The sequence below is a fragment of the Nematolebias whitei genome, chromosome 8 (genome assembly GCF_014905685.2).
Source record: "Nematolebias whitei isolate Nwh7 chromosome 8, NemWhi1, whole genome shotgun sequence".
NCBI lineage: Eukaryota > Metazoa > Chordata > Actinopteri > Cyprinodontiformes > Rivulidae > Nematolebias > Nematolebias whitei.
Genome location: NC_056505.1, coordinates 22,246,889 through 22,274,524, shown reverse-complemented (window position 1 = coordinate 22,274,524; position 27,636 = coordinate 22,246,889). Strand labels below are relative to the sequence as shown.

Below are 27,636 nucleotides of genomic sequence, written 5' to 3'. Positions count from 1 at the left end.
AGAACGAAGGAAATTATCTCTGAATAGTCTCATTATATGCACACAGGGTTGAACAGACATCTGAACATTAACAAACCCCAAGGCAACATTCGTCCCTAAAGTTAATCACAATCAATAATATCTTATTTGTTTCTTCAGTTTACCTTTTATGTAAATATGCTTTTTGTGAAATTGTATGTTCTCAACAGGAGCTGATTTCCACAACCATTACCTGTAAAGTCCACTTTCCCCAGTAGGTCCTGAATTTGTGGTGCAATACCGAGTTTATACAAGTACAGGCTGAAACAGACCATAAAGAACAAGATTCATTAAAACAAAGAAGTATTTATAAGTTAAAACCTTTACACAAATTAATTCACATACAAATGAAGCCCTGAATCATGTTTATTTTTTTCTTTCATGGTTTAAATCAGGGGTGCCCAAAGTGGGGCCCACGGGCCAAAGTTGGCCCGAGAAGCCGTTTCAGTTGGCCCACCAAGCAGTCCTCATTACTATATTAAAATTTCCTTTGAAGAATCAATGTGCTTACACTCATCGATTCCACCCTTTGACTTTATTATTCGGCCTAACTACCATAATTTAACTACACAGATTACACAGTAGATAATTTAAGTGTTTTTAAATAATTTTAATTTATACTTTTATATTTCATTTTGACAGACTTTCTACTATCCCATGGCAGTTTCTTGCCACTGAATAACATTTTCCTTTGACAGAACACACTTGGTTATAAATCATAAAGTGTTTAAAGGTAAATTATAAATATGAACTGGTTTCAGTGGTGATTTTAGTCCCTTTAAATTTAAACTCAGCACCCCTGAAAAATAAAGAAACCATCACTAGGATAGTGTAAGGAAACAGTTCTCAAACCTTAGATTCACCAAAATATTGAATAAATATGGAATAAATGAAGACGGTCTCAAACGGGCCAGTAACATCTATGATTTTTTTTTTTTTCACAAGTCCTGCCACCTGTCAATCAATCCAGTAGGCACGTCAGCAACTGACCAATCAGCAACCTTGATTTGTCCTGAAGTGAGCACCTCTTACCTGCAGAGCTGCAGCGGTGCTGCATTACAAACGTTTTGCAGTCAGAGACATTTCAATAATAACAGAGTTTACATCTTTTGTTTCATGTTAATCTACTGTAATAAACGTTTGTAAAATACACCAGAATGCAGGAAATGGCATCTACTTTAATCAAAATTCTCTGGGGGAGGACCCGCAGACCCCCCACCACCACCAACACAGCCTGTTCTGTAATGTTCTTTATACAGAATGGAAGGATAAATACCTGTAATATATAAATGGATTTATTAGTAGTATTTGCATTTCATGTATTGTTGCATTTGGCCCGCAGCCCCTTGATAGATTTTAAAATTGGCCCTCTCAGGGAAAAAGTTTGGGCACCCCTGATTTAAATGCTACCTACCCCTCCTTTATGCCACATGAGGGTAGTATTAGCTCAGATTACACAGCAGGCTACCTCACAGCGGCTCTCAGTCCTCCAAAAAGCAATGAACTCAACAGGTAGGTGGCTGGAAACTTCATTAAACTTTAATCTTGTTGCAGGTTCCTGACAAGTGGCGATGAATTATATATACTTATGGAGGACTAGCATCAACAAAGCTCCAACTACAGGAGTTGCAGCTCAGTAGCTGGTGGCTATCCTGCTCTTTGGTCATGTAGTGTGTAAGTAAACACAAGACGCACTCTGTCCTTGGGACAGGAGGGCTTCAAACAACCATTTGCTTACACAGTGAGGAATGTTTTGACACGCAGGCAGCTGACTGAGATACAGACAGTAAGCGCTGACTCAGGTTCATGAAGGGAGTTAAAAACAAGCAGCAGGGCTTACAAACAAACACGACAAACTCAGAGCAACAACCTCTCCTCAGACAATGAATGATCTTTCCTGGTGTTCAATTTTTATTTTTTACACCTTTACAGCAGCATTTAAGGCAGATGTCTAAAACATACTTCACTTCCCCAGTGACACTTCTTTAATTCAGTTCTTGACCAGTGTGTGTTGAGAAGCACCCTTTGCTTTGTGAGACTTGAACTGGGCTTGCAGGAAGGAAGTGCACGTGTGTGCATAAGCAGGGAAGGAAATCAAATCTCCCAGGACCTGACCGAAACACAACAGCAGAGAAAACAAGCCAGGCGGCTCACATAACCCACTCCCTACATCTGCATTTGGATGACTACATGCGGAAGAAACAAAAACTCACCCCAAACCTCAGTCACATCCATCTAAATTAAATAACCACTGACGTCACGTGAAGATCGATTCCTCCACACTTCAACTGCTAGAATGTCCAAAAACTGACCCCAAAAGCAACAATTTACATTTTGTAAGGAAAACTATCAAAACTCAGTACCAATAAATGTTTAAAAGTTTGACTAAATGAGCCCAGGATTCGCTCAACGTTTTTAAAGCAAGCTTAAGACAAAGTTGGAAGACTAATTTAACGTCAATATTAAAATTCAAAGATACAGCTTCATTGTATTACTAGTCACAAAAACCTACATGGTGTACAAGGTAGTATCCATTTCCCATAAATCATAAAAAGGTCTGTTTGACAAGTACTTTCATTACCTTACCAGAGCAGAAATACCTTTTATTCAATTTTTGTTTCATTTCACTTTGTGGTGCAATTTCTACCTTTGACATGTTTTATTTTTTATATAGATTCAAGTCTAAATGGTGTGTTTGACCTCGTCTGCCATAATCACAGGGTAAAGGGAAATTAACTTAATTTAGTCAAGAGGTAAATATCAGTGCTAAAGTTTAAAACTCAATCTTCATCTTCTTTTGGCTTTTCCCTCTTCAGGGGTCTCCAGAGTGAGTCACCTCCTCCATCTCACTCTGTCCTCACTCCATCTACCTCCATGTCCTCTCTAACTTCATCCATACATCTCCTCTTTGTCTTTTTCCTGGCAGCTGCATTTCTAACATTCTTCTACCAGTATACCCACTGTCCCTCCTCTGGACATGTCCAAACCATCTCAGTCTGGCCTCTCTGACTTTATCTCCCAGTTGTTCAAGATTTACTTCAAAAATGTAACTTACGGTCTGAATCTTCTCAGTGGTTCATGATGCTGAACTTAAAATCAATAGCAATGTTTGGAAGGTTATTTTTGAAATGTGATCGGTCACAGTTACAAGATACTTAATGTAAAAGTGTCACAGTACTGCAACTATTTTAATTACTTTATCAGTAATGTAACTAATTATATTAGTTTACTTTTGATTAGATGTTTCCATTACAACTGTGACTGTAATCATTTTCAAATGCTGTAACCAGTGATAACTTTGGCAAATCACCCCACTGACTTCAGTCAACCTCCAAAACCCTACAAACAAATAAAATATCAAATAAATCAATAGCTATCATAGTTCAGCTGTCAGAAACCTTTTTTTAATGTTGTAATCATGAATATATTCGATTGTAATTATAAGTTTATTACACAATTCAATTAGTAACTAACAGATTACAGTTACTTTTATTTTGACAATAAACTAAATTTGGTGTAATTTGAAACCCCAACACTGATAGCAGTCCACTGGTTTATATTTCTATTCAACAAGTCAAATCAGGCTCAGCATTAATTTGGCTCCTTCAGGTGACATGAACATTCATCAGATCCAACAATCTTCATAATAATCGAAAAGGAATTCTGCCATCAGAAAACAAAATGCATAAAGAAAGAGAGAAATAAATCTTTGTTTCTGGAATCATTTGAGTCTTACCTCAGTGCGTGTATGCAGTAAACCACTTTGGGCATGTTTTTGCGGTCATACACGTCTGTTGTTTCTGGATAGAATATCTGAAAGAAGAGACCATAAGTATGTCATCGTTCTTTTATGAGTGACTAAACTCGTTATTTGGGGGCACAGCATTCCTCATATTCATTTCAAATTTAAGTTTGAGACGTTGACAAACCTATCAAAGAAACAGAGAAAATGCAACACGATCCCAGGCATAAACAACGCAATACAGTTTTCCATCATAACTTTCACAGAGCTGCAAAAACTACTAAATATCTAGATTACAGGTTTTATTCATTATAGGCTTCATAAAAGCATCATGTTATAGTTATCAAACTGACACGCGTTTTCTAAACTTTGGTACAACTTCACAAAGGTCATCAATATGTTACAAAAAGTGATTAACTAAATCTTGCTCAAATTAGATGTAACAAATGAGTAGTTTGTTTTAAAAGTTACTAAATTATTATTTTTAAGTTGCCTCCCAGTCAGGTTAAGTGTCAACACAACAGCTTCTGTGCTGTCAACAAAACTAAAAGAAGTTATCCTTTTCAGTGCGTGGTCATTTTCAGGACACGACTTCATGAGGTCTCTCTTGTAAATGAGTCCTCGTGGCTAAAAAAACAAAACAAGGAAGCTTCACTGGGATTCAACACAAAATATGAGCTTGTGCAAGTGTTCAAACTGTTTCAGCAGGTACAAAGTTATTTTACCCCAAGAGACTCAGTAAATGAGATTTCATTACTGGAACAACTGTTTGATGACGCACCCTGGGAATTAAGGGAAAAATATGTTTGTTTCAAATAGTGATATCTATTAACTATGAACTATTACTGAAAAATCTTTACTGATAATAATCAAAGATTATAATGAAATTTAGCTTTAAAGAAGTCTAAAAAAATACACTAGAAGAGCGTTTTTAAGTTAAAAGTGCAAAAAGATAGAAACTCAAAGTACTAAAAGTGAACAGCTTTAACAAAACCACTTATTAAAGAAGCTAAAACAAAGACTGATCTCAATTAATAGATGAAGATCATGAGTTCAGTCTGACCCTGCTGCAGAGCTGTGGAGCATTAGAGCAAGAGGAGCAGCAGGGATGTTAGTTATTGTTGCTAGTTACTAATATTTGGACGTCATAAGTCAATGCACTGAAGTAGAAAAATTTAAAAGTCTAATAAAAATGGTGGCATAAAAGAAATCAGTCTCCTATCCAACAAACAAATAAATAAAATACTCCAAGGTTAAACTTCTGGTACTCTTCTGAACTCTTACATTAATGTTAAGGGTGTTCTTGGGTTTCAAATTGGTCATGTTTGTTCTCAGTAACTCTTTGTTTTATATAAACTCATAAATGGCCTCTAAACATGAGGACTAATTTTGGGGTGCACCAACAGTAAAATAAAGTTAAATAATAATGTGTCCTGTGCAAATGAGAAAATGCCATTAAAAAAAATTGGGTATTATTTTTAATTGCATAAATATTGGTTATAAGGCAAGTTTCATTTAGCTGCTTCGTTCTTCAGGGGTCACCACAGCGAGCAAACTTGCATGAAAGATTTGGCAGTTGTTTTACGCGGGATGTCCTTCCTGACACAACCTGGGCTCAAACCCGTAACTTTAGGACTACAGGACCATGGCACTGACCACCAAGCTTCCACAACATATATGAATATTTTATAAAAGTTAAAAACTGCATCACTGGTTCAAGCTCGTTACCTTAGGGAGGCCCACTGACTCCATGGCTCTGAGCCACTGCACGGTGTTATCAGTATGTCTGAAGTGCAGCCCATTGCTCTGAAGGTGAACATGGAAGTACAGACAAAAATGTAGTTAGAAATTTACAAAAAAATGTTTAAGAAACAAAAAAAGACGAGTAGAAAACATAAAACTGGTCAGACAGCTACAAAGCTTGTATTTACTTTATTCTAGGATACAATGATCTGACAAAGATTGAGTAAAATCTGTCTAAAGTAAATAATATTCATGGTCCAGCTAAAAAATGTTTTTCTACGTTACTGTTTCAGAAAAACAGCTATATGGTATAGTATGGCCAAACGCTGGTCTGCAACGGTTCAAGTTTTCCTGTGTGAAACCAACTTTAGCTGTTAGGAAGCGCCTGAAAAAGCTGAAAACTCTGATGATGTCATCTGAACAAATCCATATCAGTGCACATAACCTCACAGAAAGCAGGATGGTTTACCTTATAACGAGCCTGATCTCGGTCATAAATCTTTTTTGCAGACACCAGTTTGGGGGCAAAGAAAGTGGCAAGTTTTCCAAGATAAACACCATTTCTAAGTCCCTCTTCCAGTTCTGTGGTGGGGGGCAAGTCCTCCTCCAAGCAGGCCTCCATCCACCTGGAAGCACAAAAGAAACAAAGATGAGGAAGGAAATTTATAGAAGTAGCCGACAATATTTGGCAACTTAACTGACAGCAGATAAAATTTGCTTCTTAGCGATTTACAAGAACATTTGAGCAAACGTGATAAAAGACATAAAACAAAAGAAGTTGATATAACAAAGATAATGTGCTTGACAGTTCATCACAGCATGCACTTTGAGAGAAATCACTGGAAGCTCTAAATTCCTGAACTTTCTTCCAACAATACTGTGGTTACTAGACTATTTATTCTGCCATCTGATATCTACTCATAACAGGGTAAATATATCCGGTGCCTGAATGCTTGCAGGTAGTCAGCATGTCACTCTTGGATTTTCCTACATCTGATGCCATTTTAAATTCAAGCAAAACTGAAAACAAGACAACACAAAAACTCAAAACAGACTAAAGATTTAGGCCCTGTTAACACAAAAACAATTTCTGGTGAAAATTGAAGGGTTTTGTTGCATTTGTACTGTTCATGTACACAAAAATAGTGGCCATTTTCTCTGACAATGGCACAATTTGAGAACGGGCTCCAAAGTGCAATGGTTCAAAAACATCCCAGTGTCCGTCGTCATGTGAACAGAAAAAAATAGATATTTTCTGTCAGGGAATCCCTGGCTCATGTGCAGTATGAAACAAAACATAACGGCTTCCTACAATCCACAGAAGAAGAAACTATCAACAATGGCGGATACCAGAGTATTGTTTGTGCTTCTGACTCTTATAAATATATAAATCTAATTTCCTCAGACTGCTTTCAGTTTGGACATCACTAGGGCTTTTGTTACGGCGATTTTCTTGTGAGAGAAACGTTAGAACGTTTATTTTTTTACGCATGCGCCCTTAGAGTTTCAAGGTTCAATGAACATAGCACCAACTAGTGGTGTGGTGAGGGAATTACACTTTTCCATGTCTACGTTGCTGCGTAAACAGAGATGGTAATGAGAACATTTTCATGTAAATGTGTTAATAGAAATGGGGAAAAAATCAGTTTTCCCCGTATCGTTGTCATGTAAACATGTAAACATGGCTTTAGTCTAATTATGTGAGATGCCCAGTACAATTAGTCTTTTTGATAAAGTCATTGAAAGTGAAAAACTCTGGTTGAACTCAGAAATCTGCTACCCAGAGTTAACAACAATATTCAACACAAGAGGTTAAGCAGGGATTTGAAAAGATCCTTCAGTGTGACAGAAACGGGCGCTGTTACAGACAACACCCACACGGAGTCCAGCGTGCTTTAGAAAGGAATCTGGCAAACCATTCACAGTCTGTGCCTTCAGCTCGTCAAGAGAACATGAAAGGTTTTAACTCATTTAAACCACTCCGCTCCAAATAACTAGTAAATGATTTGTGTGCAAGGTGAATCATTGCGGTATGAAAGCTACACACCATCTTTCTGTCCAAGAGTGACAAATCTTCTCTCCAAAAAAGTAATTTAAAAAAGGTGTTTGGGAGTCATTACCTTGTTTCTTAGTCTTAAATGGAATTCTACAGAAAAACATCATTTGAAGCCCAGTGATTCAACTTATGTTCATACCAGCAAATCCCAACTCCCTTCAGTCTTAGCAACAGCAATAAAACCTTTGCTCATGCACGCACGCAGACGACACCTTGTTTAGATTAATTAGGGCTTCATGCTCAAGGATCCAGTTCGGCAAAACCTGTGTCAGCACATTAAAGCACAGCGAGCGCAGTCAAAGACTGTAGATTATGCGCCCTGAGGAATAAAGCTTTCACACTTAAGCTTTCGTTACTTATGACAACTGGTGCAATAGATCATTCAGGATACAAAACCACCGATTGGACAGAAGGTTGTCGCTCTACTTTTGCTTCCTAAAAGTGTTCTGTGTGCTTAAAATATGCAACATTAATGCAAATGTGAAAAGTATGTCTGTACTGTGAATAACTACAACCAATCTGATTTAAGTTGGTCTGTACAGTTATAAAATGACTGCTTCCTTTATAACGAGTACAGAAAATAGGATGGTTGTGTATCATTTCACATCCCAACACGGTCATTCAGGGGTGCCCATTTGAACCTTTATGGCTGCGAAACCAGTACAAACGCACAAAAGAACCTTTGTGTCTAAAACCAATGTAGATATGCGAATTTCCCACGGAAATAAATAAAATACTAGAGATAAACTGAAAATATTAGTCAAAATATACATATTTTAAAGCATAAGAAAATATAGTTGAGGAATATGTAGCATGAGTTACAGTCTTCCTGTGAAACTTCACTTCCTGTACTTCAAACAAAGCAGGACTTGTCTCCTGAAGCAGGACAGACTTGTTCTTGTTTATATCTGTCCAAAAAAACACCTTCCTGTAATTGTCCAAGCTGTGACCCCCAGCATTAAACAAAATACAGTGTTCTGGAGAACGGTTAATCCCGCATTAACGTGTTATAAGTAAACGACTCCTCTCGTGCTTTCAGAACCAGTATTACTTTGTTTGTTTTGGAAGTTTGCGTAATGCAGCTTTGTCATGCTGGTCATGCGTTTGTGTGTGTACGCCTAGGGGGGTTGCAAGTTGAGGACCTTGCATCAAGAGGCAATCTTTGCTCACCACATGATACGCTTTTAAAAAGAGATCGCACAGATTCCACATTTAAATAAATGAACAGTCCTTGGACCTTTTTCCACATAAACCAAGCAAAAGCCTGACTTGTTTAGACTAAGTTAGGACAACATTCAGGGAACCCACGAGTAAATGAAAGTCTAGTTCGTCTTTTTAAACAGATTGGCAAATGAAGAATAGACGCCAACAAACCAGCATCCTAAAGAAAACATCTTTGTGCAGAAGAGGTCGAGCCCTTCCAGGCTAAAATCATGGTTAAAAAAAAAAAGGATGCAGGAACTAACAAGTTGCCACTTGAGTCTTGAGTTGAAGTGGCGGGTCTTGTATTCAAAAGAAGTAAATACACAACAAATTATAAAATCGCTAAAAAAAAAGTCCCTGGAGCACCAACAATGTATACACGTGTCAAAATGTGGAATATGTGGTACTTAAATGTTTCAACATGGAAAAAAATCTAAACAAGCCAAAAGGTTCCCATACTTAAAAAAAAAGGAGACTACAAAAAGAAAATCTGTTTACTTTTCTGTCTTCTCCATGATTTATGATGTGTGGTCCACGAGGGGGTGCGTCTATCAACCGACAGCATCTGTTTATAAAAGATGGAGATCTAAGGCCTTAAAACGACAGAACAACTTTCTTCAAAAATCAGATGAGCCAATTAAAATGTTAACTTTGTACGCCCCTCAGTTCATCAGCAGAATCCATGTTTGAACAAAAACTACTCAACGTGCTGCTTCCACTTTAGTCCACATTATTTTTACACCATTTAGGAAATGTTATTTACAGTTTGCTGCGCTGTCTTCCTATACAGTTATGTGGAGTTAGTTATCAAAACCTTCATCGCTTCAAGGCTGCATTACTGTAACTCCTTGTATTTAGATCATCACGCAGACTCCGAGTAAGGAATTCTGCTGCCAGATTCCTAAAATAACCTCTTTTTGTTGGATTCCCAGTAAAGAAAACTGGTATTTTTAGATTGGGCTTAAACTGATGTGAACCTACAACTTGTGAACTACAACTCCAGACCAGTTCAATCCTCTGATCAGCAACGTTTCCTTCATTGAGGACATTTAATCAGGACGTCTGTAATTTCTTCAGACCTGCAGATCAGACTTCCAACGTTGAATTTACGCTTTTCATCTCTTTTGAAATCGTGTCCAACTCTTTTCTATAAATACTTATAACATTTATTATTTTAGATTGTTTTATTAATGCAAAACTGCATTTTATTTATGTTGTCCTGTGCTTTTTGTCTGCCTTTGCCCATTTGTTGTGTTTTATGTTTAAATTGTGCTTTAACAATCAACTTAAATCTGTATTAAAGTCTCTGAAAGAATATACAAAAATATATTTAAGGCTCCTCGACTAAACCCACCAATTCAGGGTTGATCTAATGTGAAATATGGCATGCTATTAAATTATGGTTTTAAAGAATGGGCTGACGTTTAGGAAATAAAAACAATACCCTAATAATTCTGTTCTTTGTGATGTTTGTGTGAAACTTGACAAAACTGTTTCTAAAGTTGAATATCTGAGTTTTATCCATAAATGTTTTTCTTAATAGAACTCATGTTTTGGTCTGAATAAATCAAAACCTGCTTTCAGCTGCAGTTTTTCTTCCTACAGTTGTCTGTACCACTTGTACAAGAAACTTTAATGTTAGACACAACATAATCTGAACCAGCAGCCAGCGAGCTGAAGAAGTTCAACCTTGGAAAACAACGGAGCTAAAATATTAAAATTAAAAAGAAAATGTTTAAGTTGGTGCTCATTCTAGAAAAAACACCCACACTTTTCTTTTCAGAGGAACTTTGTTGTGTCCTGGACTTAGCACTGAATAAGAAGATTATGATGGGATAAAGAAAGATCAATAAGTCAGTGTTTTCCCACCGTGTCATAAACAACAATAAGTTCCAGTAAATCATTTTCCAGCTTTGACACAATCCCATTTTTCACAAGGAAGAAAAAAAAAAAACTAGTTAAAATATGTGTTTAAAAACTAGTAGAAGTTTTAAAAATATATTATGACCCCAAAAATAAATTCTCATCCCACCTAAAAAAAAAAAAAAAAAAATCCATCTGAGGGTTACAGACTGGTTATTAAGGACAAACCAACATGCTGCACAATGGGTCAAGGCATACACAGTCAGGGCACAGTTGAGTTGATTATACAAGTATCTTTTACTCTGATGGACCCAAGAGATAAAAGCACATTCCTCATTTTTATAAATCCTTCAAGTTCCTTCAATTGATTTGCAGATAAGTGTGAATGAAGGAATTTTAAGATACGTGTCCCTCAAAGGCGCTGAGCAGCAAAAGAGTGTCTAAAGGCTAAAACAGAAGATCTGCACATTTCTGTTCCAAACTACCGTCTTAGCCAGTGGTTATGGGTTTTATCTTATTACAGAACACAGCAGAGCGAACGTAATCATGTAGAATATAATTGTAGTTTACAGTGATCACGTTACATTACAGCTACAAGTTAGTAAAAGTCTCAGGAGAACTGACTGGTCAGCAAAGGTTACTGCTGCAAAATTACTTTGCCAACTATAAATCCTGTTTTATAGCACAGGCCTCTGACTTCTGAGCCATGAACCTAATCCTCTGCTCACTGAGGCTTACAGTTTTGTTAGAAGTTTATTTTAGTCCTAATACTAGAGAAATAGCATTTCCTGCGAAAATGCAGTGGAAATGCTTATTGCTGAAGAACTTGCTGAAAAACAGCTGAAATGTAGCTGAAATGGAAGAACAAGCCAAAGTTAGCAGAAAGAACACATTTGCTGAATTAGGTTAAATAAGCAAAACTGAGCACAAAAATTAGTTAACAGAAATTGCTGAAAAGTCAGAAAGAAGCTTAAACTACCAGAAGGAAGTGGAAATAGATGAAATGAGTGAAAAGAAAAAAACGGTAGAATTAGCTGAATTAGCTCAAATTAGCAGAAAACATCTATATAAGAGCTGAAATAGCAGAAAAAGCTGAAACTTGCATAACAAGCTCAAATCAGCAGGAAGAAGTTAGAAGAAGCACAAAACAGTCGTAGTTAGCAGAACAAATCTGAAAGGAACACAAAACTGCTGGAAAAACAGCTGAAATTAGCTGAAAGTAGCTGAAAAAAAGTTTACATTTGCACAAGGAAGCTGAAAGAAGCTGAACCAGAACAAAATGTAAAAGGAGCAGTAAAAGGTTGAAACAGATCTAAAGATCTGAAGGACGGAAAATGAGCTCAGTTCATTTTATATGGAGGAGAAAAAAGTGGCAGAAAAGGCTAGATATTTCAAAAAGCTAAAGCTGCACCAATACCAAAAGCCATAGCGCCCTTCTCCTGAATGAACTGAAAGTTTTCATACAAGATTTGTTGAAATAGCACAAAAATTGTGGAACGAGAGCGATGCCTAAAAACGTACAGAAGAAAATGGATCGCAATAGAGCGAATGCTTCATAAACATTCACACAATAACTCCACGCATTTAACAAAACACAGGCTCCAGTCCACAACTTACAGAAACAACGAAAAGACAGTAGACTTGAGGGGAAATAAGAGGGAGCAAAGAATGAAATGTGAGAATACAGTGAGATATTTCACCACAGATGTTTTTACTGAACAGCTTCTGCCAAGCTCAACCTTCAGCTAAAGTTCAGAAAGCACCCTATAAAACGTGTCATAATCTGGAAGTGATTGGACTGCATGTGTGAATCGGCTCAATTCGGCCCTCGTAAACCCTTACAACAAAAGCAGATAATGCTGGTCAGCTAGTCCTCACCAAGTCAGAGGTTTAAGGACAGGTAAGAGGAAAACAAAAACAAACCCAAATGTAGAGTTGATTACAGAACCACCTGGAAAAATTATTCATCCTGGGGAGGCAAAGTTGACAAGATGGGAGTGTGACAAAAAAAATCAGAGCGTTAGAAGACGCACGTTCACACTTCCTGTTCGTCCCTGTGCAGTACAGTGATACGGTGAAGAAGACAGGAAGTGGTTTAGTTGACATCGTGCTCAGATGCCTCATGAAGGCACACTAGAGCGTTGCCCTCACTAGAATTATGTAGCTGTGGTAATCTGAACTTTCAATGTGATTTTAACTGAAAGCTCACTAAGTCGTGAGGGCTACTCCTTGTGCAGCTCTGAACTAACTGGTTTGATCCTGCGTGCATTTTTGCTTACAGCTCTGTGACATTCTCAAACATTGAATGTGCTTCTAGCTTCATGCAGCTGTTTTATCACTAAGTGCTGTACTCCCTTTTATGTTTACATCCATTTCACTGTCTCTCCATATCTCAGCCACTCCCTGCAGCATTTATGAAACATAGTTAGCGTTCAAACAAACCTAAGAGCATATTTTCAACATGCTGTTTGGTGACAAAGGCATAAAAAGTGGCTCGTTTTAATTAGGGATGCACGATATTATCGGCGTGGCATTGGTATCGGCTGGTATCAGTGATAAAGTTAAATATCGGACATCGGCCATTCTATCAAAAAACTCACTGATATGAAAGGCTTCCGTTTTAAGTTCATTTTTAATGTAAGAAACTGTCAATTATATCTATTAATGCACTACTACTTATGTGCTTTTCACTTGTGAACAGGTTGAGTTTAGATTTGTGAAAATGTACATATTTGCACTGCTCGAGTGTTGTCACTGTGTTAGAGAGAGTAAATGTCATGAATAAATTTGACATTAACATAATCCAAGTTAAAGTGTTGCATCATTTTCAGCTCCTTTTTGGCATCTTCATTTGGTAGCAGGTCAAACAGACAAAGACCATGCAGAATAATGTAGTATTTTAATCCCACAGCAGAGAAAGATTCTCTGAGAGTCTCTGTAAGTAAGTCTAGGGGAAAATATATTAGTATTGGTATCGGAAATCGGCCAAATAAGTTTTAACATATCGGCCAAAAAGCCAATATCGTGCATCCCTAATTTTAATCTGTACGTATGATTAAGTGTTTTCTTTTTTTAACAGTTCTCCCTCCCCACCATCATCCCCTCACATACCGTTTGGCCTCCTCTAGGTGACAGAGGTACTCGTAGGCGATGTTCTGTCGCCTCCTCTCATCCATCTCCTCTGCGGACAGCCTCTCATCATCCTCAATGGCTGCAAAAAGCAAGCAGATTCAAACTAATTATTTTAACCAATTCTGCAAAACGTGCAGCTTTTTTCAATCGATAGACCCATAACTAAAACTAAAGAGTGATTAATTTATGCATGAAAAGGTTAGCTGGATTCTAACGTAGAACACTTAATGCACAAATATTTTTAGTCCTATAGAAAAAAAAAAAAAAAAACACTGGTGCATAACAGAATAAAGTGCAATTTAGTATTTTAAGGTTGCATTCAGATAAAAAGAAACATAATAACCAAAAGCTCCTTCAGGTGATTTTTTTTTTAACCAATTCAACATTTTAAAATCCATCCATCCATTATCTTTACCCGCTTATTCCATTTTGGGTCACGGGGGTCGCTGGTGCCCATGTCCAGCAATCACTGTGCGAGGGGCGGGGTACACCCTGGACGGGTCGCAAGTCCATCACAGGGACACATAGAGACACACGAGACAAACAACCATTCACTCTCTCACTCACACCTAGGGACAATTTAGAGTTACCAATCAGCCTAACATGCATGTTTTTGGTCTGTGGGAGGAAACCGGAGCACCCGGAGAAAACCCACGCATGCACGGAGAGAACATGCAAACTCCACCCAGAAAGGCCCCTGGACCGGGGTTTGAACCAAGGACCTGCTCACTGAGAGGCAGCAGCTCTACCAGTTGCGCCACCGTGCTGCCCACATTTTAAAATATTCATTACAACTGGATCACACAGATAAAGATGATACATCCAGAAATAGTGGATTTATTTGCATTAAGTGCTTCACTTCATGTTGAAAACAAGTACTGGTAGACGATAGGCTTCAATGATCCAAACAGGCCAAGATGTGGGGTGCCAACGTGACTTCTGCTGAGAGTTCACCTTTACCTGTAGCTTAATGAGATCCCCGTCCCGCTCAGTGCACCTCACGTCACTCTAATCCAATCAAATCTCTTTATTTCTGACTGACTTGAGGGGACATTGTGAACACTGAGGCTCAGTTAAAAAAGGGTTTGGTTCCCTGGGAGTAAAGGAGAGCAGTCAGCGAAAACAGCCGTTTTTAGGCTTCTTTCTTAAAAATAAAGCAAACCCAAGCCAAACAACAGAAGTTTTCTTTGATTACTTTTTGTTTATCCACCCTTCACAAATAAAGCAGATTCAAACATTCAAGTACCTTATGTGATTGTTTGGTTTGTTTCATGTTCTGACTATGATGTGGAGTTTGAAATGTGTCAATATGAGGAGAAAATAAACTCTTGTCGATGTGGAGTGCATGTGGCCAGCATGAAGTCCGGGGGGAACTCTTGCACTCCGTCCATTCATCCGTCACCTGCAGAAATATCCGTTCTCTGAGTCTCAGCAGAGGCTTGACATACAATACCCACATGTAACAACAGGCAGAGCCAAACACAGCTGGCTGAAATGTTTAACATGAACATGAGGTCTGGAGAACATGCAGATGAATGCTCATCTCTGAGGCTGTCCCAGCAGCTCCAGTGCAGCCATTATGAACAACCTCCACCAACTTCCTGTCACTTCCTGGAAGAGCTTGTCTGCACCCACTGTTATATTTAACTATCAGGATGGGTTTGTTGCTTTTGTGTGTCACATAATCACTGAAGTGGAATTATGGTCTCTGTGACCATGACTCGTGCTTTTGCTGCAGGGGGGGGGGGGGGGGGGGGGTTCTGCTGGACTCAAAACAGGTTTTAATTTTGGATTTACTCCTTTTGCACACACAAAAAAATCTAAAATCACACATTTCTGCAAAATAAAATAAACTAATAGTGAATGTATTTGTGGTGACACCAGCAATTTGAGCTGATCAATAAAAACAGGCCTGCTGACAAGTGATCAGTGTTACAAAACTGTACTTTGTGACTTTTCCAAACCCTTATCTGTTTGCACTGGTACATTCTCCACAGTCAGTTTTAGATTTCTGTAAAAATCCAAAGTTAATAAGTAACCTATGAGAAAAAAAAACGCCTTGTGTGTGTAGACACGAAGGCATGTTAGTTCCAGTCAAATCAACAGATAAAACCACTTCACTGTGGTGCATTCAGGGACACATTAGTCAAGACAACTAAGTTTGTATTACTTTAAAAATGCCCTGAATTTCACTCTGCATCGCGTCTTAACGCCTTTAATTTCTAATATATCATACTGATAAGAGCGTGTAAATAATGTGGAGTTGTTCAGCTGTAAAAGTGTAACCAGGTGTAGAAGAACCACCTGCTGCTCATCATCTCTGCGACGGCAGCCGGAGTTCATCCGGTGTCACACACAGTCACAAACCTTAAGTTTACGCCTAAAAGCGACACATAGAAGAATAAAAAAAAAACCCATATTACTTACTTCCATAGCGTGGCTTCTGTAACGTTAATGTTTCTTCATGGTACATCCTGCCTCGTTTCCTCCACTTGTGAACTCGTCTGAACTGGAAACAACTTCAGCCAACAAGCTAACTAACGTTCAAGCAGAGCGAACAGCGGAGAGCCGCGCCTCTCAGGATGTATATTAATATAAATATAATGTGATGCCTGCTAAAGCAAAGTGGGGGGAAACACCGGCAACAAAGCTAAACAGTTTCCAAAAGATTCATGAAAGTGCCAGCTGTGACTTGTCGCGGACACCCCCCATGGTGCGCACTTCTTCTGCACTAGTGACTCCTGACCAAAGTGCTTCTTGTTGGCGTCATCTGCACCTCTGCTAAAACAACCGGCGGAACAGCGACAGTTGGCGCTTAGCACCATCTGCTGGTCAGTAGTGGTACTGCAGGCATGGCCGTCAGAGAGAAATCAAAACCACTCTATAGTTTTGTTGTTGTTCGCTTATTGGTTTCCTTTGGAATTATTTCAGCAGCATTTTTTTTTTCCTCCAATTTTTTACTTATTTATTTGTTTGTTTAAACTTTTACATAACCAAGTTGATCTCGTTGCAATTAAAAGTCTCTTTTTTTCAAGAGACACCTGGCCAAGAATGGCAGCAGCACACAAAACAAAAAGCACCGGTATTAAAACACAATTAAAATACATAATAAAAAAATAACATAAATAAAAAGGGGGAAAAAATGAGAATAACGCTTCTATAAATCTGACAACTATCAATATAATTTAAAACATTTACGAACAGATGCCTCATTTACAAGTTTTTATTAAAGGCCTTAAAACATTAAAAAGAGATCAACTCCTTCAATTTCAAGTCTTTTTGCAGTTGATTCCAGTCTTACAAAGCAATAAACTGGACTGTTTTTTTGGGGTTTTTGCTGTAATCTGTACAACCCTATCATCTGAGCTCAGAGAATTACCTCCAGCACAGTATACGACAGGAGATAAGGGGAAAGTAAACCAAATATTGCTTTCTAAATGAAATTATGCTAATGACAGAATCTGCAGGTAGATAAGGCAGTCCATCCAATGCAGGTATGGAGACAGTGGTGGGTAAAAGCTCCAAAACCAGTGATAAAACGTAAGGCTCCATGATTTACAGAGTCCAATGCAATAAAATAAACGTATTTAAAAGGTAACAGATCATTTGAAACTTTGGTTTATTTACATAATGATTTTAATCACTGGATGTCCGGCCCCCGAGCTGTTGGCTTTCAGAAACTGCGGCCCCCTTAGCAGTTTTGTTGAATAGTCCTGGTCTAGACAAAGACAATGGCAGATATGAGACGTTATCTAACATAAACTTTTTCACCAGCTGTTGGATATGGAACCAAAGGCCAGGGAATCATCAATAATAAACTAAGTATTTATACTGTTTTGTTGTTGTTATTGTTTGTTTTTACATTTAACTTCTTCATATTTTGTTCAATTTTAGCCATTCATATAAAACAGGCATGGTGGTTCAGTTGGTAGAGCTGCGGCCTCTCAGCAAGCAGGGTTCAAATCCCAGCCTGGGAACTTGGAGTTTGCATGTTCTCTCCGTGCATGCGTGGGTTTTCTCTGGGTACTCCGGTTTCCTCCCACAGACCAAAAACATGCATGTTAGCCTGACTGGTAACTCTAAATTGTCTCTGGTGTGAGTGAGAGAGTGAATGGTTGTGTGTCTCGTTTGTCTCTATGTGTCCCTGTGATGGACTGAAGACCTGTCCAGGGTGGCCCCGCCTCTCCCACAGTGATTGCTGGACATGGGCACCGGCGACCCCCGTGACCCAAAATGGAAAAAGCGGGTAAAAGATAATGGATGGATGGATGAAAACATTCAGCTCAGTCAACAGATGGGTGCTATAAGTTTTGTTTTTTGTGATTTTTATACTGTAAACTTCAGAATATCTTTCACAAATATTTTCCTTCTGAAAATACATTAATATTTCTTAAATTCTTTCAAAAACAGTTTTTCTCTTTGAAACCTGCTTTAGCATAGTTGCTTTGTTGTGCTATTCGTAGCTTTTAGGTAGACTTTTGCTACTTTTAGCTTTTGGCTACTGTTTTCCTAATTTTGTTTAGCCCTTTGCTTCTTTTACCTTCCAGTTAGTTTTGCTACTTTTAGCTTGCATTTTGCCTATTTTGTTTTTTTATCTGTTCTGCTTCTGTTAACATAGTTATAAAAAAATATATCAACGTTATTCTCAAAATGTTGCTATTATTGTGAACTTTCTTTTAAATGTCTCCATCTGTGCCAATCACGTTTTTTTTTTTTTTTTTTCATCATCTGTTTGGTCATATCGAACTAGTTTTAAACCCAAATGTCAAACCATAATTTCATCTGCAGAGCTTCAATTTATGTCTGACTGAATGCTCCTTCAACATTTATTTCACAGATATTTCTTAATTTATATATCTTCCTTCAAATGCCTCAGAAACTGAACTGGCATAGCTATCTGCAAAATATTTAAGAATTATTATTCAAAGTATTTAATTTGCTGCTGATTTAAAATTCTGGGGAGAGTTGGTAATGCAATTATTAAACATATCATCTAAGTTAAATGTAAATTACTTGTTTGTTTGTTTGTTTAGAAATAATATGTCTAAACTATGAACTGTTTTTTTTTTTTTTCTTCAGCTCAAACTGTGCATTAGAAACAAGGATGATTGTTGCAATTTATAATTTTAGTCAGTAGATGGGAGCATTACTCAGTTTTATGAAGTAACCAAAACCTAAACGAGTTTTGCTGCAGTTCTCACCTGGCAGCTGAGCCAGCAGGTGAATCTAATACTGTATGTCTTGTACAACATTTACTGTGTGAATGTTTATGAAGCAGTCACACTAAGATCCATTTACCTTCCATACATTTTTTTTTTTTTTTGCATCTTTCTCGTTCCACCGTTTTTGTGCTATTTCAACAAATCATATATGAAAACCTGTCCTCAAATTGAAGAAGTCCTTTGGCTGAAGGACGAAACATCTCAACAAAAAAAAGAAACCTTACAGATGGTCTGACTGAACATTGTTGGACTTTTACCTGGATTACTGAGCATGAACTTTGGTGCATATAAACATTCATCTCTTTCAGAACAATCCTGCTATGACTTTTGGTATTGGTGCAGCTTTAGATTTTTGAAATATTTAGCCTTTTCAGACATTTTTTTTTCATAGAAGGTAAATTGAGCTAATTTTACATTCTTCAAATCTTTAGATCTGTTTACAATCTTTTACTGCAGCACTTTGGTTGGCCTTGTTGCTGTTTTAAGTGCTTTATAAATAAAGTGGTATGGTATGGTACTGCTCTTTTCACAATTTGTTCTGGATCAGATTCTTTCAGCTTCTTTGTGTCAATTCAAACATTTTTCAGCTACTTTCAGCTGTTTTTATTTTAGTTGTTTTGTGTTCATTTCAGGTTCTTTCTGCAAACTTTTTGTGCTCCTTCTAAATTATTTTTGCTAATTTCAGCTTGTTATGCATCTTTCTGTTTATTTATGCAAGTTTCAGCCTTTTCTGCTATTTCTGCTAGATGTTTTTAATGCCTTTTTTAAAGCCTTTTCCATAGCCATTTCTGCTATTTTCAGATAATTTACACTTTTGTGTTAATTTCTGCAACTTTTAGCATATTTGGGCAAAATTGTGCTCTCTCTACTTACGTCTGCTAATTTAAGCTTGTTCTACATTTTCAGCTATTTTTTTTTAAGGATTTTTTAGCTAAATTCAGCTGTGTTCAGATAAATTCTGATTTTTCATGCTAATTGTGGCTATTTTCAGCCTAAATAACTTCTTTCTGCTTGTTATACTCCTTTCAACTTATTTCTGGTCGTTTCAGCTTTTTCTGCTATTTCATCTACTATTTAGCTGTTTTGTGCTAAATTTAGCTTTTTCACCTTATTCCACATTTTTTAACTCATTTCAGCTCCTTCCACGTCCTTCTGGTAGTTTAAGCTTCTTTCTGCCTTTTCATCTACTTTCATCTACTTTTTAGCTAATTTAAGCCCCCTTTTTTAGCTAATTTAACCATTTTTTTTAGCTAATTTCCTAACGTTTTGCTCATTTATGCTTATTTAAACACAATTCAACAAATATGTATTTTTCTGCTTTTTTCTGCTTACTTCAGCTTGTTCTTCCATTTAAGATACAATGCAGCATGTTTTTTTTTAGCTAATTTCAGCTGTTCTTCAGCAAGCTCTTCAGCAAGCTCTTCAGCAATAAGCATTCACCATGCATGTTTGCAGGAAATGCAGTAGTTACATTTGATCTAATAGCTTTAACAAACCTTAAGAATATAAATGTTAAATTTTCCTACAAACAGCTTAAAAGCTACAATTTGCATTTATTTCATTTATTCAGATTAGTTAAACAAACTAATAATCAATTTGTTTACTCCACATGTAATTAGCAGATTAGCAGCTAAATGTGATTTAAATGTTTCTTTGCTTCAAATATGTGTGAAACTTCTAGAAGTAGGTTCAGTTTTGTAGTTTTTCGTTTAAACATGCTTCTTTTATTTAAAAAGTCACTAAAAAAGTTAAAGTTATGGGAAATAAAAGCCCAGAATAATTTGTCAGAGAACATAATTTTTATTGTACTGCATATGTTGAAAAGCAGATCAGTCTGCAGTTTCTGTATCTCTGATGTCGTCACACACAGGGCGTCAATTGGCAAATATTTCTTCACACATTGTTACACGTTTGGACTTCTGAAAACACACGTCAGTCCTCCTTTGACTGGCAGGCCCTTTCACAATAAGATTCACAAACTTTATCATTCACAAACACATCCAGGAAGAGGATCAACAAAACCCACGAGTGTGATACATTCACATTTTCCCTCCACAAAAACCTAAATATCACCAAAACTTTCTGCAGAATAAAATACAGGGAGAACACAAAGTTAAGCACATAAATAATTAACGTTTTCTGACACACATGCATGCAAGGCTGTGCACGCACACACACAACAGCAGCAGGTGAAAGCAAGGGACGCACACAAGGATGCACAGCAGAGACACATTTCAGATCAAATGACCACTCAGTTCAAGAGACGTGGAATCAGCTTGTTCACATTTAACCAAAAAAAATATTATATTAGCATCAATATTTACACAATATTTACACATGTGTGTCCAGACTCATACAATTCTCTCCAAATGCCTGTTTTGCATAAACACAGACACACAAAAATACAGTACATGTACAGGAAACACCTCAAACATAACACCTAATATTATTTGACACAACCCGTCAGCCTCAACTGTTTCTGGGTTTTTTTACCAACCCAGAACCGAGCAGACCTCTCGTGTTCGTGCTACAGACAGAGGAGTCAGCAGTGCTGGGCGGCGAGCGATTGCATTTTATTTAGAATCTGTACGCAACATTGATTCAAAAATATTAAATCAAAGAGTCAAAAACATCTGCTGAGGAATAGCACCACACACATCACAGCTTTTTTTTTATTTAATTTTTTCAAACTGATTGCACAAATTTCAGGAAAAGCTTATGGTCGTGGAGATGAATGTGCACGTCTAATGCAGTTTTGTTGTTGTTGTTTGTTCTTTTGTTCTGAGCGGAGTAAACCAGACACAGTTTAGTTTAGAGTAAAGCTCAAATCACTGACGCCGCACAAAGGACTGCTGAAAATACAGTTTAATACAGAAGCAAAAAAAGTCTGTGGGCAGAAATCAAACCAGACTGAGAGATGATGAATCATCACTTTTTACCATATCACCATTACCATATTTTACCATGTACCATATTTTTTTGGACTATAAGGCACTTAGAGTACTTTAATTTTCTCAAAAATCAACAGTGAGCCTTATAATCCCGTGCGCCTTATAGTCCGAAAAACACATTAGTCTAAAAATCAATCAAATTTGATTTTTAAAGACATTACAGCAACGTGTAAGGAGCAACACAATCTGTTTATGATTTAGTATAATTATTTCACTTCTGTTTTATATTTAAAATTGAGCAATGTTTAAATGAAAAACTAAAACAAATTGACTCTAAAAGTAATAAATTATGGCAAAATATTAGCTAAAATAATTTGACCTTACAACTCTAAAAGTCACGCCTGATCAGTGGTCACCAAATGGTGGCCCACGGGCCAGATGTGGCTCAGAGAGGGTTTAATTCCAGCCCATGGCGTGTGAAGAAGAGGAAGTAGTAGCAGGTTGTGTTCATGTCCAGTAAAAGCTCTGACGATGTGATTTTGTTTTTTCCCTGGCTGTGAACAAAAAAATTTATTTTCCAGTTTTCTTGAAATGATATTGAAACATATCCTCAGCCATAAGTCAGAATGCTACTGTGCAACTATGTCCGACAAACTACAGACCAGGATTTCTCCAAAAATTACCACTAGATTTTAAAATAATTTAACATTAAATATAATTAACATGAATAGATTGCATTAAATATAACATTCCACTAACGAAGCCAATTAAGCTTAATTAATCAATTCATGAATGTATTTGTTTAAGTTTGTGTTTTAGTTAACATCAAAGGCTAACTTATGGCAAAAACTTTGTGTCCTAAGCTAATTTTATTGGTCAACCTTGATCTATATGCCAGGATAAAATGGTTCAATCAATCAATAAATAGTATTTTAACAGAAGAAAGCTCACCTACAAAATTCATTAATATGGTAAATATGGGGAAAAAACACACAAAAATAATAAAACCACAAGCTATGAGCAACACGTTTCATAGTAACTACAAAAAATCCTAATTCAGTCAATACTTTTTGTTATGTTAGTATTTTTTAAATTACTGTCTGTTCCTTATAACCTTTAGACAGCATGGGACTATTGGACAGACGTGCTCCAGTCAAGGAGAGGCACATTAAGAAAGGCCATTCAATAATTTTTTTTTTAAAGGAAGCAGGAAGAGCCATCCTGCTACAAGCAGTTTTCTACACAGAGCTGAAGGAGGAGAGCTCATCACGGACACTTTTGACACCGAAGAAGAAGAAAAAAATATCTATATGTAGATGAATACACAACTTTTCTCTCAGTCTGTCATTCCAGAAAATAAGGATCCTCAGATTCAACATCACACAGTTAATGGTACAAGAAATACATCTTTTTTTAATAATATGGCCTTTTCTGTTCAAGTTTGGATGGGTAATCCAAAGGGCTTGGTCTCATATAAATGATCTACTTTGAAAGGTTACATACAGTATGTCTGAGTAAATGTCATGTAACAAACTACAGTACTGTGGAAGTGCAGGGTTAGAAAACGCGCAGTTGTACCCAGTACTTTAATTTTAGCTGTTTGTTTCTGTGTGGTGACTTTCTGCATGAACGTCCTGTGCTCTGTCTGGGGTTCTCGGGGGTAAACCAGCTGTCAGTGAGCCGGCTCTGTCTGATCATGTATTCCCTGGGTTGTCACACAGCAGGTTGGTTGTGCTCATTACTGCTTGTTTTTCCACTTTACTTCCCATCTGGCTCATCTTAATAAGACTGTATCAATATTAAAAGCCTTCACCGCGTTGAGACATCATGTAAGGTTATGATTGTAGCTGGAGGGGTGCAACCAGTCAAATACTGTCGTTTCGGGCAAATATCCACTTGTGTCATGTAAAATGTTTAGACAGCTTTTAAGCATAATATTGTAGTTTTTTGTGTGATTAAAGCCAAATCTATTAATAAAACATGGCTGCAACGAGTTTTCCATGAAGGTGATTATTGGTGTTATTTGAATGAACCAAGCCATTTGCACTCCTAATCCTTACGCCCCCCATACTGTACAAAAGAACAAGCCATTTGTACACTGGAGTTTCTGTGATCGTCATGGCGTGTTGTTACATTAGGACGTTGGTCCGGGTGTCAGGTAACCGCAGTCCGACCAGGCCGCCTCCGACGAGCATTGATGAGGCCATGAGGATAGGGACGGCCTTAGTGATGCCAACAAGAGAACCAAAGATCAGGTTCCCCATGACTGCAGCCAGCTTACACAAAGCATTGCAGAACCCAAAGCCTGTCCCCCTGGAGGGATACACACCAGGAGAAACAAAAAGAGATGACAATGTAAACAAAATCGGATTTTTTTTTTTTTTTTTTAAGACCTACACGTCATCTGTTGCTTTTTATATGGTGGCCCTGAAGTTTAAAACGCAACTACAAAAAAAATTTAAAAACACAACATTTGAAAAACACAATTGCATATGAAGAATTACCTGGACTCAATTAATATCTTACCTCGCCTTCAATCTGGATTCAGGAAACAACACAGCGCAACGACTGCTTCACTGAAGGTTCTTAATGACGTTGTTGAAGCACTGGATGCTAAGGATTATTGTGCTGCACTTTTCTTAGACCTGTCTAAAGCTTTTGACACTGTGGATCATAACATCTTGTGTCATAAGCTCTCAGAAATCAGTTTCTCAGAACACACCATTGGTTGGTTCTCTAACTATCTCTCAGACCGGAGGCAATGTGTTCAACATAATGGTACTTCCTCCAGTTATTTAACAGTCAACAATGGTGTACCACAAGGCTCAGTCTTAGGACCCACCCTCTTCACAATCTACATATGTAATGTAGGTAAAAACATCCCTGATGCATCCATACATTTCTACGCTGAAGACACAGTTGTTTATTGTCGAGATAAAACTGTTTATAAGGCTTTCCAGCTTTTGAAATCTGCATTTGACATCATCCAGACAGATTTGTTCCACCTCAAACTTGTCCTCAATGCTGACAAAACCAAAGGGATGCTTTTTTCAAATAGGAAGTTGGTCCAAGCAGTTCTTCCTCTGATCTCACCCTCAAATGGTATCCCCATTGAGTTTGTTGATTCCTATAAATATTTGGGTATCTTGGTCTACTCGCATCTCTCTTTTAAGCTCCATGTGGAAAACTTGGTAAAGAAACTGAAAGTTAAACTGGGTTTCTTTTTCAGAAGCAGATCCTGTCTAACTCTGAATGCTAGAAAACGCCTTGTATCTGTGACTTTCCTTCCCTCCATTGATTAGGTGACATTATTTACATGAACGCTCCTACAAGCACCCTGCAGATGTTGGATGCTGTCTATCATGGTGCACTAAGATTCATAACTGGCTGTGATTATCGTACCCACCACTGCACCCTGTATTCATTGGTTAAATGGACATCATTAACTTCACGCAGACTCTCTCACTGGTACATTTTCATCTTTAAATCACTTCTTGGTCTGCTGCCTTCATACATCTCCTCCTACATGTCTCTGCGTGAGTGCAGCTACAGCGTGCACTCTCAGGACATTATTACCTGCAGTGTTCCCTCAGTGCGGACTGAACTAGGCAAAAGGGCCTTCTCCTACTCTGCTCCTGTTTCCTGGAATATCTTACAAAAAGATCTGAAGCTCTCGACCTTGACCTCTCTAAGTGGCTTTAAGAATCTGTTGGACTCCTGGCAAGGACCAATGCAGACATGTTCCTGTTTTTAGTTTTCTACATTTGCCTTAGAATCTGTTTTTTTGTTACTGTTCTTTTTTTTTGCCATCCTATTTGTTTAAAAAAAAAAAAATCTGTATGACTTTTTATAACTGTTTATTGTTGTCGCTGTTGTCCATTGTTGTCATCATTCTTTGTTGAAATCAGGTCTCTTGAAAATGAATCATCGAGGCTCAATGGGATTTACCTGTCTAAATAAAGGTTGAATGAAAAAAAAAAAAAGAAACACAATTACATTAAGCGAAACCGGAATAGGTGGGAAAGGTGGGAGGTGGGACCAGTGGGAAACGTGAGACATCACTGATAAGACGACAGAGCATTTGAAATTCCCTCCTTTTCCACCTCTTCTGGTTTTGCTTGATGTAATTGTGTTTTTTCAAATTTTGTCTTTCTTCAAATGTGTTTTTTCAAATGCTGTTGTGTTTTTTCAAATGTGTTTCTTCAAATGTAGTTGTGTGTTTTCAAATGTTGTGTTTTATTAATGTATTTCTTCAAATGTGTTTTTACAAATGTTGTGTTTTTTCAAATGTAGTTGTTTTTTTTGTTTGTTTTTTTCAAATGTATTTCTTCAAATGTAGTTTTTTCAAATGTAGATGTGTTTTTTCAAAAGTTGTGTTTTCAAATTCAAGTATTTTTATTATCATTGGCGCCACATGTGGTACATGAGGTGGAATACAACTGTGTACTCAAGGGCCCACTTACACCCAAAAATAGCAAAAATATAAAGTATAAAAAGAAACAATATAAGGCTCTATGAATTGTAACCCTGTCGCCAACTGGCTCATTATATCATGAGGATAACTATTCTATATATGTCTCAATTAAATTCCAATTGCCTTATGGTGAAATAGACACCAATGTATATTAACTGTGTGTAAAAGGATAACTATGATTCTCAAGAAGTTTTCCCAACAAAAAAACAATATGTGACTTGTAAATTATTTTTTACAGTGTACTGCTGAATGAAGAAATGAGTCACACAAGAAATACATTTTTTAGCTTTTGTATTGAACACATGAAAATTAGAACCCAAAATTAGTTGAAATAAAAGAAGTTGTTCAAATGCAATTACATTTTTTCAAATGTTGTTGTGTTTTACATTTTGCAGTTGTGGTTTAAACTTCAGAGCCACTGTATTTGTATGTCAGAGTGTTAAAGTAAAAGGATCAAACATTAGCTAAGTACAGTATCTGTAAAATTGACCGAGTTACGGCCATTTTGTTCGCTAATGTTGAGTAGTTACAGCAGCCACCTTGAATTAGATTGACTCCAAAAGTTAATCTGTTATAGATGTATTTGTGTTTGTCCCCCTACCTCCGGTCCGTGGGGAAAGACTCTGTCGTGACCACATCCAGGGAGTTCCAGGCAGAAATACTCAGACCGTTATAAAGGCACAGCATGAAAATCATCATGGACTCACTGGTGCCAAACCACAGGAAGAAACAGCTGATGCCTGATAGAATCATGGAGCCACCTGATGGGCATGCACACACAAAGCCACTGTTATCATGGTGTCATTATTGTTTTTTTCACGATGATTAAGTAACCAGCACACATTCAAACATGACTACAATCCTGATCTCTTTCTTACCCAACATGGAAAGGCGCCCAATTTTGTCCATCAGAAGGGCTGACACGATGTTGCCAGGTAGAACAGCTAATGTTCCGAGGAAGTTGATGAAGTAAACCCAGTAGGCACTGTAGTCGTCATCAAATGTCATCTGGCATCCTGTCTTGTTGTGAGTGAAAGTGCTGTTAATCACCTCTGTGCCTTCGATCAACTTCGAGTCATCGATATCTGCAGAGAGAATGGACTAACATTACATAACAACTAACATTTAGGTTGTATGTCTTTTTTAACATGCATATACGGCATCACCATTGCTTTGCTACTTTGAAGGCTATTTGTATACAACCTGCACACAATATACAGCATCCCAAATGCAAAAAAAAAATATAGATATCGATGACTCGAAGTTGATCGAAGGCACAGAGGTGATTAACA

The 27,636-nt window shown here is 37.4% G+C and overlaps 2 protein-coding genes across 2 annotated transcripts in view; both read right to left on the bottom strand.

The window, feature by feature from the left end:
- iqgap2 (IQ motif containing GTPase activating protein 2) overlaps positions 1–16,486 on the bottom strand; it is a 42,150-nt gene extending 25,664 nt beyond the window's left edge. Inside the window, exons 1-6 of the mRNA XM_037681072.1 lie at positions 16,185–16,486; positions 13,737–13,836; positions 5,973–6,129; positions 5,489–5,566; positions 3,755–3,831; positions 212–279 (exon numbers count right to left, since the gene is read on the bottom strand). Coding sequence (XP_037537000.1) covers positions 212–279; positions 3,755–3,831; positions 5,489–5,566; positions 5,973–6,129; positions 13,737–13,836; positions 16,185–16,230 — 526 coding nt within the window. The 5' untranslated portion in view covers positions 16,231–16,486. The remainder of the gene's footprint in view (positions 1–211; positions 280–3,754; positions 3,832–5,488; positions 5,567–5,972; positions 6,130–13,736; positions 13,837–16,184) is intronic.
- Positions 16,487–23,976: 7,490 nt separating this feature from the next.
- sv2ca (synaptic vesicle glycoprotein 2Ca) overlaps positions 23,977–27,636 on the bottom strand; it is a 24,780-nt gene continuing 21,120 nt past the window's right edge. Inside the window, exons 7-9 of the mRNA XM_037680109.1 lie at positions 27,223–27,429; positions 26,946–27,105; positions 23,977–24,183 (exon numbers count right to left, since the gene is read on the bottom strand). Of these exons, the coding sequence (XP_037536037.1) occupies positions 24,000–24,183; positions 26,946–27,105; positions 27,223–27,429 (551 nt within the window). The 3' untranslated portion in view covers positions 23,977–23,999. The remainder of the gene's footprint in view (positions 24,184–26,945; positions 27,106–27,222; positions 27,430–27,636) is intronic.